Genomic DNA, 20,213 nt, shown 5'->3' with positions numbered 1-20,213 from the left:
TTCAAAATCAAGTGTGAAATTTTAGTATCGTAACAACACTATCTGCCATATCACCCAGCTCCATTGTAACCCTCTTTACAAGCATCTCGTGGTGCACAGATGTGAGTGGGTCATATACGAGTGCTTTAGTTTGACTTGAGCAAACAGCCTGAAGCCTCTTTATTGACCTCATTGTGTTCGGCAGGTTTAACGGAGAAGAGTTCAAGTCTTTGTTTAGTGACCTCCACAACTAGAACAACTGGAACAACCTGTCAAAGCTGTGCCATTACACCAACTGCATTGTGAGTAAAAGTATTATTAGACACATCACTATTGCCTGACAATAGCATTAGAGTGGATTACTATTATTTATTTTAAAGCCACACTATGTAACTTTCAGCACTTCTTTTTGTAGTATAGTGGAATCAGTTAAAACGCTGTGTACTTGTGATTAAACATGTGATGGCAGTGTTCAGTTCAAAACAGAGAGATTGCACAACTAATGAAATTATCTATATATACTATACTAAATACTATAGAGATTTGAAAAGCAAAATATTTAAAGGTTCTGGAAGGGACACATCATCATCATGATTCTGTGGAAATAGAAAGTTAAAAACATACTTTACAATAGTCTCCATGGAGATAGATAAGTTTGGTGCCGTACTGTAGAAGAATATAACCAAAGGAGATGCAAGTAAGTACGTTTTTCTATGCGTTTCACTGCAAAAAAAAAAAAAAGAAAAGAAAAAACGAACGAACAAACATGCTTTTATTTTTATTATTTTTATTTTTGCTTAAAAGTTACATACCATGGATTTCACTGAGAAAAAATATATTTAATTACTTGCAGACAAGAGCATCAAGCATCAGGTTCATTACCAATTACTAATAGAATTGAAATTGTTGAACAAAGTGGCTGAAAACTTAGCAAGAATATTGTTACTCAAAATAATTGTGAATATTCAAATAAAAATAGTTAAGCAGTAAATAAAATGCTATGAAAGTTCAAGTTAAGAGACATTTTAAAACCTATCTCCACCGCATACTAATAGCTAAAATATAAAAGATGAATTTAAAACGTCTTACTATATGTGTTTTTTAATTCTAATATAGGTCAGCTGGATGTGTGAGGGGGTGTGTGTGTAGGTTTATGGTGTATAAAGACAGTCAGATATGGGCCAGTACAGCGGCTGATGCTCTGGGATGCCTTGGCCTCAAAAACCTCGTCCTCTTGTCCGATAGTAACCTCCAGCTCCGGGAGTGTGAGGGAGTGGGAGGGATGAACAGCAGCATCCAGCAGGAGCAGGGTTGCCAGATTATCAGACAGCAACAAGCAGGCCGTGCATCAGATGTCTTTTTGGAACTGTAATTTTAATAGTAATTTTATATTCCAGATTAATACATTTTTTGTGAAATTTACTAACAACACATTTTGGTCTATGCTATAGGTTTTTAAATCTTTTGTGGTAGAGTCCGCCACCTTCTTGTCGCATGGGGATTTTATTGCTTTGCATGAAATATTCCACAGAACGGCATTAAGTACATGTCAAGTACATGACGCCACCAGGCCAAGTTACAGGTCACATCTGAGGAGAGGCGACCCCAGTTATTGTGAGTGCACGTTTTACTTTTTTTTTTTTTTTTTTAATCAATTATATTGTCTATAATTGTGTAAATATTGGATAGATATGTTCAGTGGCATACTATTGAACTGTATGCAATGACAATAACATCTCCATGGAGACAGCAGGTGTGCCGTCCACCAGAAAAGTTACATCATGCACCTTTAGTATATAATTAATGTAAAGCTTAAGCAAAACAAAAAGTAAATAAATATTAAATATTATCTCTATTATGTCCAAGCCCAAACATTGCAATTATAATCAGAAAATAGTTTTGCCTTTGTCAGTGAAAACAATGAATCATAGTCAAATATAAACTATAATATAACGATATAAAAAGCATGCATAAAATAGGTGTTACTTTCCAAAAATAGAAGCCTAAAGTCGCTATTAAGAAGCAGATGTGGCAACCCTGAGCAGCAGACTATCCAGCATGAGCTACGTCTGTTTATACTATGCAGAGAAACCCCACTACCCCCCTCCATCTGATTCATTTGACTCACGTGACCTTATATGGAAAGTGAGGCTTGTGGTGTGAGTCTTTTGGACCAATCAGACTCATAGAGGGAGGTCCGGTGTGGAGGAAACTGGCTGCTTTCTCTGGGTGGGGTTTTTCTTGCAGAGGGAGGGACCAACCTACCCGGCTTCTGCTATTTGAAAATGAATGATCTGCAGCAGGAGTAGCAGGCACTACGCAAATTAGGGCGGCTAGGCTAGCATTTTTGTGTTGTAGAAGGACGTGTGACTCGGAGAGCAAAACGTGGACGGATTTTTTGACGATTAGGACCAAAAGGATAGATAATTTTAACAACAATGCAATGTAAGTATTTACGTGGATAATCTGTCACATTTTCATTCATCTTTCAAGGATTGCTAAACATCAGAGTGTGTGATAGTCTATCTAGAAAAACAATTTGATTTATTATTATTTTTTACCTAAATAAGTACATATTTTTATTTTTATCTTGGTTTTATTTTATTTTTATTTTTTACCATAACATTTTACTAATGTATTTTCTTTGCAATACTTAATAATTATGCTTTATATGCCTTTTCATTCATCTCCTTAAAGCTTTTAATTATTAGATTATTAGATGCCCATTATATAAGAGCCTGAATGGTTAAATCATTAAATACATTTGTAGAATAGATCTATTGGTTTGTCTATGGGTGTATCCCTGTCATTGAATATCTATACATGCACTTGCAATTCATGCAAAAGCTCAAATTTACTATATATATTTTTGTTTATTGTGCTTTAGTTTTGGTTAGATTTAAGGAAAAGTGTCTGTGAACGTTGTAGACAAGAGAATCTTTTTATCAAGATGCTGCAGATTACGCCCAGCCAAAAAACTGCAGTACTGGTCAGAAGAGTGCAGCAGCTGGTATTGGGATTTTCAACAGGTAGAGATTACACTAAACAAATGTCACGTTATTTATTTATTTATTTGAGCTCATTTGGATATAACATTTCATGAATAGACACTGGTGCACAGACAGAGTAAATGTGATAGTACGGGTGGGGTGTGTCATCTGCTCGTTGAATAGGGATTAGCATAACTGAAGTTTGCATGGATCTATTGTGATGGCACCAGGCCCTCGTCTCGTCCAGTCATTGAATTTAAATGTAAACAGTCTGGGTTGTGTTTACGAGTGGTTGTGACGTTTGTTTAGGAAGCAGAAACTACGGACTACAGTAGTTGACCGGCTCGTTTGTTCAAGTCTTCCATTAATACAGTCAAATTTCTGCCTCTATTTGTCTAAAGAAGAACAAAATGTATACCTTTTTGCTTGTGAGTAACTACATTTCATCTTAAAGTCACCTTTACACATGCGTAGAGATGCAATAAGTGGCATTTCTTCTTCAAAAAATGTAGTAAAGCTGCACTGTGTACGTTTTTTCGGGGAGGATCTGTCACCTTTTGTCTGTTATTGCTTTGACTGGAATTTTGAGCTTTAGGGCATTAAACTTTTCTATCTCCATGTGGAAAAAGTAGGTGAGGCCGTGACACAAAATGTTTCATCCATGGGTTTTAAAATGATGAGAAACTAAGATCGTTGTCATAGCAATTAACAATTTAAAGGTCCTACATTACACAGTATTGACTCTTGTGAGCTTCAAGGCATTTTACAATGTTGTTACCTGCTCAAAAACATACTTGGAGTTGTGTTTTGTTGCATTCACACATGTCTGATTCATCCTGGATTATTAGTCTGTTTACATCTCCAAAGCTCAAAATGCTCTGTTCCACCTTGTGATGTCATGAAGTGGTAGTTTTTAAGTTAACAGCTACTTTTTGCTTTTAGTTCAGTAGAGATTGGCAATTCCAAGACTGAAATCATCCAAATGATTCTAGTGAAGGTGTATGGAACTTAAAAACACAGTGGAGCACTTTCTGTAGTACCACATGATGACATCACAAGGTGGAACAGAGTGTTTTCAGTTTGAGAGAAGAACTCAGCCTAAATATGCAGGGTTTGTGCGTTAAACATGTGTGAATGAAGCAAAACACAACTCCAGATATGTTTGTGATGAGGAAACATTATAGTGTAATATAGGCCTTTTAAAACTAAATATTGAAATCTTCTAAGTGGGAATAGCAATTTAAACCCATGTAATTTAATATGGGTGACAGACCATCCACCAGAAAGGTTACATAATATGCCTTTAAAAGAAATGCCACTGTAGTAGAAACCTGTATTTACAGTCATTGTGACATTTACCAAGGGAGAGCTGCTCCTGTAAAATACAAATTGCGTTAAATCGTGTAACAGTGAAACTTAAAGACAATACACATTTGAGAAGATGTTCCCAATGAAACTTTAATCACCGCTATACTTCAGTGAACTCAAGAGTGCTGAATAATTGAGTGGTACTGCATTTGTGACACGTAAGGCTACAGTATTTTTAGGCAGCTGGTAGATAAAAATAAATAAGTCAGGAGGCTGCATAGATGAATCTCGGGTGTTCTGCTGCTCTGGGGGTTGTTACATCATAGATCAATGTCGGATATAGATTTTCCTGAGTCTTAAGCTGATGAGGTCTGACTCAAAACTAACAGATTGAGGTAAGAGTTATGACTGTAACATCTATCCATCCATGTTCTTTCACTTATCTGGGGTTGGGTCGCGGGGTGCAGCAGTCTAAGCAGGGACTCCCAAACTTCCCTCGCCCCAGACACTTCCTCCACGCACAGCTCCTCCGGTGGGACTAATATTTTTTGCCAAATTTAAAGATTAGATTAGAAATGTGCGTTTACATTAGGAGGTCACTGGTTAACAAAAAGTTCCTCATTATTGTAAATTAAGATGCATAAAAAAAATATATATATTTTTTAAATTACAAGATAAAAATTTTGGAGAATAACCCTTGGAAATTGTGATTAAATTTGTATTTTTTTAATAGTAGGATTCTGTACAAAGTTGAGGTTTCAGGAGCATTAATATTGAAATATGAAATGCGTAACTAATACAAGAACCCCATGTGTCCCAGAACATATTTGCAGCGGTCTATACTATAGCGTTGGCACAGTTTTTTTTCAAATATTAATATTATAATCACGACCATTCATATTTTGATTTGCATATTAAACAATAGGTCAATAGATGAGTTGTAAAAACATGCAAATTCTGACTCTAGTGTTCCGCAGTTCTCATGTGATGCTGAACCAACATGACACAGTTTAAAAAGACGTGAAAACATGTGAACAAAGTGACGACAGTGACGAGAAATAAATACCCCCTCAAAATAAACACCCCCCTCTCCTCAAGACTTTTGCTTAGACCCCAAACTTGTCACGTGACCATCATACGACTGACCATTAGCTGAGTCTGTGCCCGCCCCCTGCAGACCTCACGCTTCAAGGACATGTCAATAGTGCTCACATAGAAAAGACTCTGGGATAGTGAAGAACGTGAGTATTCACTGGAGCATGTTTTTACAAATATCCCTTTAATTGCCTACTCTAACTGGTCTGCAGGTACTGTTTTCAATATTTGTTTCATCTATTTATGTTTAAAAATGTTTAACTGACTTCATATTTATTTACTCTTATTCTAAAATATTCTACATTTGGACCAGGGATGTTGAGGTTAATTTATTATCCACAATATATATGTAAAAAATATTATTGTGAGATTTTAGAAACAAATTAATAGTCAAAAAGTTGAACCTAGATGTGAAATGTTTTTGTTCCTGTTTAATTTTTAGCTGAATGCTCAAAATGAAACAGAAACTTGTTGAAACTAGTAAAGTATTACATTTCTTGACAGTTTTTTGTTTCATTTAAATTGTAATTAAAGGTGCTTTTTGAAATGCACGACGTATGACATTGAATCTTGAAGGGTATGCCGCCAGGATAAGGTTCACATTTGTGGAGAAGCGAGTCCGTAACTATGACTTATTGAATTAAAGTTAGATTGTTTAATACCACACTGGTGAATATTCTTTTTTAAGATACTGATTCACCGTTTAAATGACTGACCCTTTAATGGCAGATCTGAACAAGCGCCCTCTATCTCCAGTTTCAATTACCAGTGACCCTACCCATTATTAAAGTTCCTATATTTCGCAAAATTGACACTTGTGAGCTTTAAACCATGTCATAATGCTGTTGCCTCATCAAAAACATACTTGAAGTTGTTTTGTTTCAGTCACACATGTTTGACGAATCCTTTATTATTAGTCTGTCTACACCTGCAAAGCTCAAAATCCTCTGTTCCACCTTGTGATGTGATGAACCTTAAGCCTTTTTTTTTTTAGTAGAGATTGGCAATTCCAGATCTGAAATGACCCAAATGATTCTAGTGAAGGTGTACAGAGTTTAAAAATACAGTGGAGCACTTTCTGTATTAACACATGACATCACAAGGTGGAACAGAGTGGTTTGAGGGAAGAGCGCAGCCTAAATATGCAGGATTTGTGTGGTTAAACATGTGTGAATGAAACAAAACACAACTCCAGGTATTTTTTGATGAGGAAACATTATAGTATAGGGGCAAGTTTTCTTAATGGTCTTAGATCCTTAGATGTGTGTGTCAGCGCCCTGTGCGAGGTCACTGTGTCATGACACGTGTTTGGTGTGAAAGCTTCAGTGTTGTGTAAACCTGTGTGGGTCATGAGGCAGTTTTGAGTTCATGACATTCTGCCCCAGCATACTCTAGTGATGCTGCCATTTTCTATTAGTGCAACATTTGGGAAATACGGTGACTCAGTTTTAAAGTAGAAATTACACAATGATAAGGATGATAAGATCTACGCCAAGAAATCCGGCTGTATGACTCATCACAATCCAGATGAAAGTTGAATCTTTGGAGTTGATCGATTTCTTCTGCAAACTATATATCCAGTAGTTCTAGTGGTTTCTCTATATATCTAATTTCAAACTCAATTTTGGATTGCTACAGAAAATGCTAGATAGTGTTAATCTAGCATCAACATTTGTATAAACTATTTTTTTATGACAGCTGGGTATATTTTTCAACACAAAACAGTTTCTATGTTCTTAAACTATTCAGAAAAGGTCAGATTTTGTGTTTTATTATTTTTATTTGTTAATTTTTGTCAGTTATTGAGGTGAAATAACTATTTTTGAGTTATAGTTTTCATTAGGATCAATTCCAAGTGTATTTAGACATCTACAAACCTCTTCTGAAATGCATGGGATAGTTGTATAAATCTAGTATTGAGTAGTATTAAGTATCGAGCCTATTCCTTAGTATAGAAATTTATAGGCATTTTGGTATCATGACAACACTGCTCCATGGAGACAAACACGTGACATAGCCCTCATTAGAAAAAAGTTACATACTGGACGGGGTTTCATTTTTTCAAACAATTGTGCAGCCCTATGTTTTCCCATATTGAATTTGTAATATGCACAATAGGGCTGCAGGATTAATCGCAAACAAATCAAAATCACAATTTGAATGGATGCAATAGGGCTGCAAAATACCCTAATTACCTCCACAAACAACAAAATACCCTGTCTTACTCTGCAGAAAAAACAGCTGACCGTGTGGTTTAGACGTGTCCAGAAGAATTGCATTTCAGAACAGGTTAGTACACAAGTTTCTGTTGATGTGACCTTTGTACAGAATTTTATCATACTTGTCGCCCTCCAAAAGATTATGGAACATATTTTGGCTGTAACTCTTTGCCCTCTGGCGGCATTTTCTTTCCACTCGCCCTCTCCCAGTGTGACAAAGGGCAGATGAAGCTGTGGTATCTGGTATGTGTTATGAGCTCCTAATATAAACAGAGCGGACACAAACACTGCCTGGGCCATGGAGACACAGGCTTAAACTCATGGGGCCGTGTCATGGAGCTGCAGGTCGCACAGGAGGTCACGCAGGGAGGACCTATGTTACGGGGCTTTAGGCTGTTTCCTGTGATGAGGTCATGAGCCTGAAGGTGATAGATGTTTAACAGTGGTTGAGTTTACCCCTAAAGCATATTCTACATTTGTAAGATTTTTGTTATATTTAGAAAACTCAAAGCGCAATTTCTAAAGTGGTTTGAGTAATGCGGGTTCTCCAGTGACTTAAAATATAGTCTCGTGAGTCTAGTTCATGAGAAGAAGCATACTTGATATCATTTGTTGTTCATTCATAAAGTCTGACACATAGACGTAAGGAACAGCACAGTTATTTCAGTGGATGGCAAGAATTAAGCTTAAAACACAAATGGCATAACAGCGGTCAACTAATTTCAAACAAAACATAAAATAATGCATTTCAAATGGTTAGAAAAAGTCATATCTGAAGGAGTAGTGTGAGAAACTGAAATATTCAAATCATTTTATGAGGTCAAAATAAAGTCACTTCTTGTCACTTCTTAGGTTAAATTAGATTAGTTTATGTGTAACCAAAACTGTGGACTGTTAAATAACTACTTAAGCAGTAAAAGAATGATGCCTGAAAACTACTCTGAGATGTACAATTTCTTCAGAAGTTACTTAAGTAAATAAATAACACAGCACTGCCCACCTCTGAACTTTGTGAACTGAAGTTTCCTGTAAATTCTCAATGGAAAAACATTACCGTGTGTAGGTTTGTATTTCAATGCTTGTTTTATCTATTCCTTAATTGGCTTATAGTGACATGTAGTCTACCTGTAATAGCCCTGCCGTTTAAACACAGGATGTGCAAACCTCACTGTGGTTCAACATCAACACGTCTGTGCTGGCCAAGTTTGTGCTTTGAGCTAAGTGAGTCGCACTCTGCTGCTAACCATCCCGGAGCAATTAGACAACAGCTGCAATGCTATTCAGACTGCAGCTATGACCACAAGATCTATACAAGGTCTTCACAGGTTTGAACGCAGAATGGAGGTTTGCATAGATCAAAAAGCAACGACGAAATGGTTAAAGTGAAAGCGGTTAGACTAGACATTTCCCTAAAACATACTTAAAACATACTATGATGATACTATGATACTTATAACATACTATGATCTTTCCAAAAAGTCTTGTTTAGTTTTTAAAAATTTAGATTTATATAATTTGACTTATAATTTTACTTCCTGGTTGGACACAGGCGGCAAATGTGGCGTAGAGGAGAACTTTACCTAGCAACCATGATGTTAGCAAGGGCCAAAACCTGTTTAATTTACACAATAGTTATTATTTCACAAACAAAAACACATTTATTTTGTTATTTTTTTGTCAAATGAAGGTTTAAACTGTTAGAAAAATGCCTTGACCCTGCATTTTAATGAGATTTTTTAACATAGTTGGAGGGAATATCTTGTAGAACTCAACGCTACTTCCTGTATTTTTCAACTTTTTATCAACTTTTCTTAATTAACTGTAAACCACATAAATGTAAATCGCAGCTGTCACCTCGCCAAATAAAAGAATAATTAGAAAAACATGAAAATCTGTCGTTATGTGCACTTTAATTCACCTGCAGAACTAAACACTGTTGTCTGTGAATGCTACACTCACTCTGCTTTATGGTTTTGCTTTGGTTTAAATATAAAACCTGATTGCTCGGTTGTTAGCATTCTTTACTGAGCCATAATCCTGCTGTCAGACTCGTTTGACCAGATGAACCTCCTTATTAGTTGCAACTACAATCCAGACATTGCACAATTACTACTTTTTGCATTGGTCTGGAACTACAGTATTCATCATGTAAGGTCTGTTCTAATTTTGAATGGTTACTTGCTATTAAAATCATAAAGGTTTCAATTATTTATATATTTAAATGGCTTCTGTCAAGAACAAAATGTACTCTGCTTTGTTTATAGCTAATCCTTCTACAAACTGGTTCTGAAATGCATGTGTTTCTTGTTAGTTTAGCTGCTATTAATTCAGGATTCTCTCAGGGTATTCACTTTAAAGACACATTTTGAAATAAGATATCTTGCTCCATAAAAATTTCACCATAAACTGTAATTACTCTACCACAGACAAAATTACCTTTCACAGCAAGTCCTTTTACAAATGTGCAACGAAACAAAAAATTTCAGCAATAAATTAATGGAAATCTTGTACTTTGTATCCATATTTTAGTCAAGTTACTTCTTTGACCCTTTACAGCTCAAATCTTAAGGCGCTAAAAAAAATTTAAAAAATGACCCACTTGTGCAAAGAAAATGTTCACACGTCGGTATAGGAATTATTGTGACATGGCCGTATATGTTTATATGTTTATTGTTACTAAATCAACTAAGCTAACTGATCATCAATCTAATCATAAAAAAACTACTACTGTGTCCAAATAAAGTCCCCAGTGGATCAGTACAGTTTGGTTAATCAAATTTTGTGTGTTTTGTGTGTTTGCAGTAGTCGCGTGTGAGTCCAGCACCATGAGCGAGGCCGTGGTGATGGAGCCTCCCAGAGAAGCAGCTTTCACAGAGTCTTCATGTGGAAGGGCCGACAGCGCCGCAGAGCTGGACGAATGCACCACCGACACTGCCAAGTACGCTCACTGCACACAAGAGTACTATTCACATTCATTTTTTCTCATAGACTCCAAAAAAATGACTGAAAACTTGCTCAGGGATAATCAGCTGTGTGGTAACTAATCATCTAGAATTTAACTTAAAATCTGTTTACAAAACCTTCTAACATACTTTTTTCACTAAACACATGAAAAACTGTTTTAAAAATGAATGGAAAATTTACTTCCAGAACCTTGGCAGACTTTAAAGGGAGCAGATTGTATCTCAATTATTTAAAAAAAAAACCTCAATGATGTCACCAAAAATGTGGTAAAACGTGCCTGCAAACGTTTTGTTTGAGGTTCAAGGAGTGTTGTCTTACAACATACAAAAATGTAAAACTTGATTGCGATACTAAGGAAAACTCTTGATACTACCGGACTTTGGGGAACCAAGCTGTCGCCATCACTGCCCCAAACCCTCTGGAACGCTCTCCCCTCCACTTCAGAAACTCACTCTCTAAACATTTTCAAAAAAACAGCTCAAAACTGACCTTTTCCTCACAGCCTATAACCACCACGAGAGACTGCCTCCCCTCTACTCGTTTTGTCTGTCCTGGTTTGTGTTACATGTGAAGCACCTTTGAGTTTATGTGAAAAGCAATATAAAACCAATGTATTATTATTATTATTATTTTCAAAGTAAAAAATAATAAGCTTCTAATATTTCCATGTGATCTTGTACTAGTTCTGAGATAGATCAAAATCAGTCTAAAAATTATCTAGGAAAGGTCCAGTTTGACCCTGTGCTGTTATTTATTTAAGACTTATTCTTGTTCTAATGAGTATCTACTTTCGATACTAGGTTTTGTATTGATCTAGACAATGTTTTGTTTTTTGTTTTTTTATATTCCTACACTTGTGTTTTATCAGATGGTTCAAAATCTTCTGTTAGCACTTAGTTAGCCATGACGGACTAAACATGCCAATAACATCAGATACGGAGCAACATTGGTCACTTTGTAAAGATTTAGCAGACTGTAGTGTGCGCAGTATTGACAAATGAATATATTTTTCTGGATTTTCCTAATACAAAATACAAATATAGTAACCCATCATAAATGTGCTGTAACTGTTCCTGTTGATGTCTTAAGTGTGACTCAAGTGTTGCACAAAACATGAATGGACTGCAAAATTGACCACAAATGCAAAAATATCACTTTACCCTTGTTTAAATTACATCGCAATTCTATGCACTTAAAAAAATAAATAAATGGGTCTCTTTGTAGTCTTTTTAAATAGATTTTACTATAGACAAATTTTGCATATTTGCTGAACAACAACTGTGATCATATCCATTTTCCCATGTATCTTTATCTCTACATCAGATTGTTCAGCCTCTTTTGTTAACAATAAGTACGCAGTGACAGAAAGAACATGCCATGCCATCAGACAGGGAGTGGTGTTTCATTTTGTAAAGATGGAGTTTTTAAACAGTCTTATAGAACACTACAACCACATTATGATGACGGTCATTGTTCAAGGTTTAATTAGTGCAGCTGATGTGGAATATTACCCAAACAGACGATCAAACAGTCAGCTGCAGGGAAAGTTGATTTTTAATTGGGTTGTCAAAATGTTGACATTAGTATCTAGGGTCAATATCAATTAATATCAACAAGTGTTAATACTAAGAATCTACATAAAAATGAATGACTTGTCTTCTGTGTTGTCACGATACTAAAATTTCTCTATTTCGAAATTAAGGAATAGACTCGATACTCAATGCCAATTCTGATAACAAAATGATAATAAAAACATTCTTTATTGGACAAATTGTTGCACTTTGTTTTGTATTACCATGTGGCCTTATATCTGTGTAATCCCTCAGTCGTCCAGGTAGGTCCATGGGCTTATACTAGTTTATGTGGTCTTATACTTCTGATACAGCTCAAGATCATTCAGAACGTTTCATTTATGTCCTGTAAATGTGACGTTTTTAGTTTCATTACTAGTTTTAGTATCGATTTAGCATCTGATTTCAAATTCTAGTACCATACTTAAAATTTATACTTAAATATGAGGCAATGAAATACTGTAGGTGTTGATTCAGTCTCTCACATTTTAAGACAAAATCAGAAAATACACATATTCTAAGTTAAAAATTTAAATTTATATTCCATTAAATCATTCTGGCATCAAGTCTTTTACTTTTAAAAATGAGTTTGAAATAGTAGAATCATTACAGACAGCTCTATAATACTGTGTGGTCTCTTCAGGTCTCTCAAATTATAGTTTACATCTCTCATTTACTGCTGCTGCAATTAAACTATAATTAAAGGAAATGTAATGTAAATGTAAACAGCTTTAAATCCTGTATATTTAAAAAGCTTATTCAGAGCCTCCATAATGAAAGTGCTTTTGACTAATAACAGTTTTTCTTTCAGCTTCCTGTCACATGCAACGTTTTGATGATATAATATTTAATCTAAAGATATAATATTTCGTTTTAAATGATTACCGTAATCGCTATGGTAACTGTCCTAATTTCTTGCATGCGCCCTTGGTTCTCCCCTGGTACCTGGTGATCTTCTGTAATCAGCGCTGGGACTCACTCACCTGTTTGTTTTTCCCTTTCCTTTTCCACAGTGAGTCGTCTGAAGAGGAGTCCACAGGTGAGAGAGAGGAGGCCGGAGCTAATGAAGTCACTGCTGCACAAACAGGTGCGTCAAATGAGAGCATATTCTATCATAGTCAAAACGATTACGGTGACCCACTTTAAAGTAGCCCTGGTATTTATGTGTTTTATATTCAGTTTCTAGCCTACACTAGCCATTGACGATATTTATTTCTATAGCACATTTAAAACAACATCTGCTGACCAAAGTGCTTCACATAAAAGTCAACAAAAAAAACCCAAATATACAGATAGTACAATACACAGGGAAAGAACTACAAACACCAAGATGTCATGTCTAGCTAGTATTAAATGCCAGGGAGGAGAGGTGGGTTTTCTGTCTAGTCTTAGGCTGCGTTAAAGACTGAGAGGATCTGACAGGCAGATGGATGCTGGGATATTGAAATGTTATGTCACAGTTAAAATGCAGTTTAAAGATAACATCCCGACTGTTTAAAATGGGAGTTATAAAAACATGAATATTTTTGTATCATTAATAATTTGTTGTTTAAACCTATGGTCATTTTCTGATAGTAAAACATTGGTTGTCTTACTTCCTTTGAGCAATTTCATGGGAATGAAAATGGAATGAAAATGCAATGGAAAATCCTTTTGAAGCCTAGCAATGCATGTAGTTTTGATTCATATGTTAATTAGTGTTCATAAGCCATTCTCTCTGTTTAATGTTTGTTTCCATGTAGGGGTGGGTGATATGGCCAGATCACAGTTTCGATTTGATCACAATTTATGTAAACTTAGTATCTTTTTATTGCCTTGAAGAAGTAACTAAAGTCATCTGCTTCTTGTAAAACATGTCACTCACTCAGAGCTGAGGCTGACAATAGAAGGAGCACATGTGAACATAGAGCTACTTTAGTCTACTTTTTATCATCGAAGCTTTAGTCAGTGACACATTTCAGTGACCAGTGACCTTTACAAAAATGATGATGAAAATATTTTAGTCGACAAACTTGACACTGTTTAAAGGGCCCATATTACGCTGTTTTTCTGACCTATGTTATAATATTGTTTCCTCATCAAAAGTGTGGAGTTTTGTTTTGTTTCATTCACACATGTTTAACACACAAATCCTTCACCTTTATTAGAATCATTTGGATAATTTCAGCCCTAGAATTGCCAATCTCTACTAAACAAAAGATAAAATGTTGCTGTTATCTTAAAAAATACAATTTCCTGACATCACAAGGTAGAACAGAGCATTTTGAGCTTAGGGGATGTAAACAGATTAATGATAAAGGATTACTGAAACATGTGTGAATGAAACAAAACACAACTCCAGGTCTGTTTTTAAGGAGGTATTAGCATTATAACATGACTTAAAGCTCACAAGAGTCAGTTTTGTGTAATATAGGACCTTTAACACATAAGTTATTGCAAAGGGTAATATTTAATTTAAAACAGGAACTCCTCAGATTAGTGTTGTTTACCCTGTATGTCCCTCCCCTCTCTGGCATTTGCTTTGGGGCAGCAGGTGACAAAAGGAAAACTGATAAGTAAAAGTCAAGCACTGGCTCTGTTACATTAAATACATTAGTCTAAAACCAGCTTTATCTGTTTTCTTTGTAGAGTCCAGATAGAGAACACTGCATTATTTGGCCGGAAAACTGTTCTTCCTGTTTCCTGTCATTTAAAATTCCAGCTCAGAGCTCTTTGACAATTTGTCACAGGAAAAACGCTATCCCAGTTACTGCATCATAAGTTATTATACACGTCACAAGACATGTATGTAACCAGGTTATACTCATTGAGATCTAAATAAATATGTATTTTAATTTAAATTTAAATGTTTTTTATTTTTTTATTTTATAATTGTATTTATTTATTTTGTATTTATTTATTTTATTATTATTTTTAATAGAATGACAATATTATATAGGCCAACAGCAGAGAACCAGAAGTTTTACTATTGTTAGCACTGGAGGAGATTACCCTACAAAGTACTAGGAAGGGCATCTGGTGTAAAAACTAGACAACTTTCACTAACTATTCTCTGTATTTAATAATTAAATTTGTGAGTACGTGGTGTGTGCCAAATTAAACTAACCCCTGCTCCTAAGTTCTAACCTTTTGTCTTGTATTATTCCTGTTTAGTGAATGCCCCTCGCCCGTCCTCCCTGTCTGTGCCCGTGTCTTCAGACTCCGCCCCCTTGTGGACATCGAGGGGCAATGCAGAGGTCAGACTGAGGATGGGAGAGTCTGGGATCGCTGCTGAACCTCCTCTCACCATAAACCAGATGTTCATGTCTTCTGTGGAGCGTTTTGGGGACTACACGGCTCTGGGCTGGAAGGACGGAGAGCAGCAGAAGACAATGACTTACAAAGAGTACTACCAGACCTGTCGCGTCGCAGCCAAGGGATTTCTCAAGGTATACTAGGAGGGGGGGAGTGCTGTGTAGCATAGTGTATGGGTGGTAGTAGAGCTGGGATTCGGTCTCAATACAATACACGGCTCACGTTACAATACATGCGATAGTGAATGATGTCTTTGTTACACACCTAAAATGAAATACACCCATTTTAACCACCAAAACAGTGAATATGTTAACTTCATGAACAAGTTTCTTTTCTTTGAACAGGTAGCGCTGTCATAAAATACTTACCAATAATAATCATGGTGATATATTGATACAGCAGCACACAATACTGACAATTCGATACTATATCACCAATTTTAGTATCACTGTATACTGATATTTCAATATTTCAGCACATTTCTAAAAAGTAGTAGTCAATTTGATGCCTTTTATGTGTTTCTGCAGCTGGGGTTGGAGCGTTACCATGGCGTCGGGATCCTGGGCTTTAACTCCGTGGAGTGGTTCATCTCGGACATCGGTGCGATTTTGGCTGGGTGAGTTCAGAGACACTTCATACGGGCATCACAAAACATACATCATTTCTCTACAGGTCAGTATTTGGCTTTATAGTATAGTATTATAGTTATGAGCTAAGTAACTGTAACTATGGATTTTGCCTAATCTAACAGCTCTAATTAAAAGTGCACTATGTAGCTTTTTTGATGAACGTTCCCTACCAGCTTGCCTCCTTGGATTTCATTGTTCCATAAGTATGACATTAAACGTATCTACTTTAATGGAGGCAAGTAGGTTTCGCCACCAGGACAAGTTACAGGTCAGATCTTTGGGGAGGCGAATCAGGTCTTAGTACAAATGTAGTCTTTCAAGGTTTCTTTTAGCAATACCGTACACACATCCGATAAAATACATGATGGATATGTTTAATGACCTACTGTGGAAGATTCCAGGCAAAAACACCTCCATGGAAATAATCAGTTACGTGCACTTTTGAGACTACACGGTGTACCAGGCCGTCTCCATCTCTACCTTCCGTTGAGCACGTAGCCTCTGTGCTTTTAGTTTGATTGACAGGCGACGTGCGTACTGATCCTTCTCATTCCTCTTCACGCTCACATTATCAGCTGTGAAATGCTTCGTTTACTTACTGACGTATCTGGTGCGAGATTATTAACATTGTGTGCTCAGAAACAGCACTGAACTCTGGAAAGCTGCTTTTCTTTGCCAAGTTTGTTACATCACCAAACATCTGTTACATGGCTTCAGATTTGAGTTTATCTCTGCAAATGCTTTGGTTTTACACAAGTATATCCATCTAAAAAGTGATTCTGACAGAGCTACTGGTGTGATATGAAGTGGTACTCAATGTTGACCATGCCCCAATGACAATATTCAGGTTAAATATTATAGCAAATCATTCAAAATGTTCTCAAATGTGCCTATAGATGCACTCTGGTGGTGTGGTGGTTTAAGGCGTTGCACACATGTAGTCGTTTGGTTTTATTGGTTCATCTCCCACGCTCGAACATTTGTTGATTGTTTCTACCCTTTGTCTCTGTTTCACGCTACAGCTGTTTTTTTCCAAATAAACCCAATTCGGCCGAGAAAATCATTAAACAAAAACTGTCCTGTGAATGTCTTGGTGGGTGTTTAAATATTGCACAAAACACAGAAGGAACCATAAAGTGCAGAGATGTCTCTTAACTGAAAACTTAAAAATATGGGTGTTATCTATTTTTGCAACGCCTATCCACCCATCCATCCATTTTGTTCCGCTTATCTAGGGCCGCGTCACGGGGGCAGCAGTCTAAGAAGGGACTCCCAGACTTCCTTCACCCCAGACATGTCCTCCAGCTTCTCCTTTTGCAACATTTTGATCCATTTTAATTATAGACAGTATACTTGATTTTCAGTTTGCATATCTCCAAAACTGCCATTGTCATATTTGCAATTTTTATTTTAGTTCTTTTTTTATGTATATCCCATTTGTCGTTGTATGTACTAAGGATGCACAATGTATCATGAAGTATATTTCAACATTGGCTGACGCAATAATTGATATCGAAAGAAAATAACTATGCAACAACACAGTTTTATATAAAGTAAAATGGACAAAAAGACAGATTTTCTACATTGGACTTGGGTTGGCCTTGAGTTTGTTTGACTTGTAAATGAAGCCATGTATTTTATTGTTTTAATTTAATTCAACTTATTGTGCCAAAAAGTATATTAAAACATAGCAATAATATCTATATACGAAAGATAATTATGGAATATTGCGTCTTTCTAATATCGTGCAGCTTAGTATTTATACTTTTATAGAAATTCTTATGGTGATCCAAATTTACATAAACTCACAAATATGTAAATGATGGTTTAAATGAACTCTTTCAGTCTTTGCCACTCCACGTCCGTGCTGCTTTTCAGATACTGGAGATTGTAGTGACAAACTTAAGTGCAGTTCTCAGGCTCATTGACTGAGCCCTGAAACCTGTGGACCTGTAGAACCAGTCCCACTAAAGCTGCCTCATCAACACTGCAATTTTTTTTAGACCAATCTGACCTACTTTCATTTAGGATCACGGGCCATTTGCTGCCTTTATGGGTTTTAGTTTCATGTTTATGTGCGCCATTTTTAGGATTGTTTTTGCATAATCCTGAAACTCATGAATGACTCCTGTGTCTACTGGTGTGTCTACGCTATCACCAAAATATGTTGTAGCTACAGCACTGTCAAGGAAGAAGGAGCTAAAATGAATGACTTAGTAGAAATTATAATAACATTTGAATTCAAAGCTTGAATGTATATTGTCTATAATAATAATAAATGCTGCAATTTTACCTGCAAAATCTAGTGGTAAACTTCCAAATAAGGTTTTAAAGTGATATTTCTGCACTTGTCTGATACTTAACCGTTAAAAGCCGATTTCTGTTGGACTTACATAATCATGGTTATCGGGACACTCAAAATAATTAAATAATTTTTTCATCAATATTGCCCACCCCTATTCTGCCAGCAGCTCTGTCAATGACTGTAAAACTTTAATCTAATTTGTACTGGCATTGATTTCACTTTAAGTGTTTGTCGATAGTTCAGACACACTCATGCAGTATTGCGCTAGAGCAGTTTCCCAGTGAAAATTGTTATGAGGAACTGGTAGTGGAGGTTTTTCATTATCAGAAGTGGTTTGAGTCGAATATAGGGCTGCAACTAAGAATTATTTCAGTGTATGCCCTGTCAGCATTTGTTTATATTGTTATTTGAGGTTTTAAAAATGCATTTATAACTGTAATAAGGTATGAATATGTCGACAGATTGACAATATATTTGAAAAGAATATGTTGATTAATGATAAAAAACTTAGTGTGTTAGTGTTCATTATTTAAACAATGCATCAATTTTTGCATCCTCTTTTGGCAGGTGCTTTAGAATCTGTATATTACATTTATTATACTATAATAGTAATTATTTTAGTAGTCTTTTTAGTATTGTAGCGTTCTGGTGTAAGGAAACAAGCCAAATTACTTCTTGCTGTTTATTTGTTGAACATAAGGGCTACTGTAGGCTATAACCCACGCCAAAATAAAAGCGAAACAACTCATTAGGGCCAGTCACCAAAACAGACCAGATGTGAACTTTGAACTAAACACAAAATATCAGATCAAGTATTGAGTAGTCTTAATTGTTGCAGGTCTAGTTGGATAGATAAATGCTGTTGATATCAACCTTTGATCTACTCAAATACATCAGTTTTGTCTGTGAAAAATAATAATTGTGTTTTGGTTGCAGTGGGTTTGCAGTGGGCGTCTACACGACTAACTCCCCTGACGCCTGCCAGTACGTAGCAGACAACTGTAAGGCCAATATCATCGTCGTGGAGAACCATAAACAGCTGCAGAAGATTCTACAGGTAAATATCATCCACTTATTCACATGTAGCGTAGTGGGTTTGAGGGTTTGTCCACTGATCCGAAAAGTTGACGGTTCGAATTCTACCTTTATTTTTTAACCATTTACAACCGCTGTCCTGTTTTTATTACAATATACCAACCTTAATTGGGCATTTCCTATCATCTTGCAGTCTGATGCTTATGACAAAAAAGAAAGATGAAAGTATTATTCTCTAAACATCACTAGTCCTCCTATGAGAACAAAGTTAAAGATGCACTATGTAACTTTTCTGGTGAGGGATTTTCCACCTGCTAATCCCCATCGAGAAGTTATTGTGTTGCCTGGAATGTCCCATTATACTTTTGTACCCAGGTAGAAATCGTTGACCTCTGTTGACCGTGATTTCATTCATGCATTACAACATCGTCATTGTAAAATCAGTGTTGTGATTCAAAGGATCACAATAAATATTTTAACTATGTTGTTTGTTTACAGGTCGAGGACAAGCTGCCTCATTTAAAGGCCATTATCCAGTACAAAGACTCACTCAAAGAGAAGAGGCCAAACCTGTACTCGGTGAGATCATGTTTTTTGAGGCGTCACAACATTCTACAGGCCAATAATATTCAATACAGATGAGGGAAACTAACGTGAGTGTTGTTAAAATGTCACTAACAGACATGATCAACATTTGTGCATGAATATTTATAATAGTTTTAGCCATTATGGCAACTTCTTATTTAGTTTTATTGAGACATTGATAAAAACTGATAAATATTTGACAACCCAGATTCAAAACGGTTGCATGTGACTGAAATATT

General features: G+C 36.0%; 1 protein-coding gene across 4 annotated transcripts in view; it reads left to right on the top strand.

Moving 5' to 3' along the window:
• Positions 1 to 228: 228 nt before the first annotated feature.
• Positions 229 to 20,213, top strand: part of acsbg2 (acyl-CoA synthetase bubblegum family member 2) — a 28,131-nt gene continuing 8,146 nt past the window's right edge. Inside the window, exons 1-7 of one of the 4 annotated variants that reach the window (XM_055221313.1) lie at positions 229 to 281; positions 10,394 to 10,529; positions 13,140 to 13,213; positions 15,280 to 15,554; positions 15,948 to 16,036; positions 19,291 to 19,411; positions 19,888 to 19,968. In XM_055221313.1, the coding sequence (XP_055077288.1) occupies positions 10,417 to 10,529; positions 13,140 to 13,213; positions 15,280 to 15,554; positions 15,948 to 16,036; positions 19,291 to 19,411; positions 19,888 to 19,968 (753 nt within the window). In that variant the 5' untranslated portion in view covers positions 229 to 281; positions 10,394 to 10,416. Of the gene's footprint in view, positions 282 to 2,251; positions 2,425 to 5,440; positions 5,519 to 7,642; positions 7,662 to 10,393; positions 10,530 to 13,139; positions 13,214 to 15,279; positions 15,555 to 15,947; positions 16,037 to 19,290; positions 19,412 to 19,887; positions 19,969 to 20,213 lie in introns of those variants that run through there. The other 3 variants (XM_033965141.2, XM_055221311.1, XM_055221312.1) reach the window with 3 other exon arrangements.

This window comes from Periophthalmus magnuspinnatus, chromosome 4 (genome assembly GCF_009829125.3).
Source record: "Periophthalmus magnuspinnatus isolate fPerMag1 chromosome 4, fPerMag1.2.pri, whole genome shotgun sequence".
In the NCBI taxonomy this organism is placed as follows: domain Eukaryota; kingdom Metazoa; phylum Chordata; class Actinopteri; order Gobiiformes; family Gobiidae; genus Periophthalmus; species Periophthalmus magnuspinnatus.
Note: the sequence above shows the minus strand (reverse complement) of the source record. Positions and strands in the feature narration are given on the sequence as shown.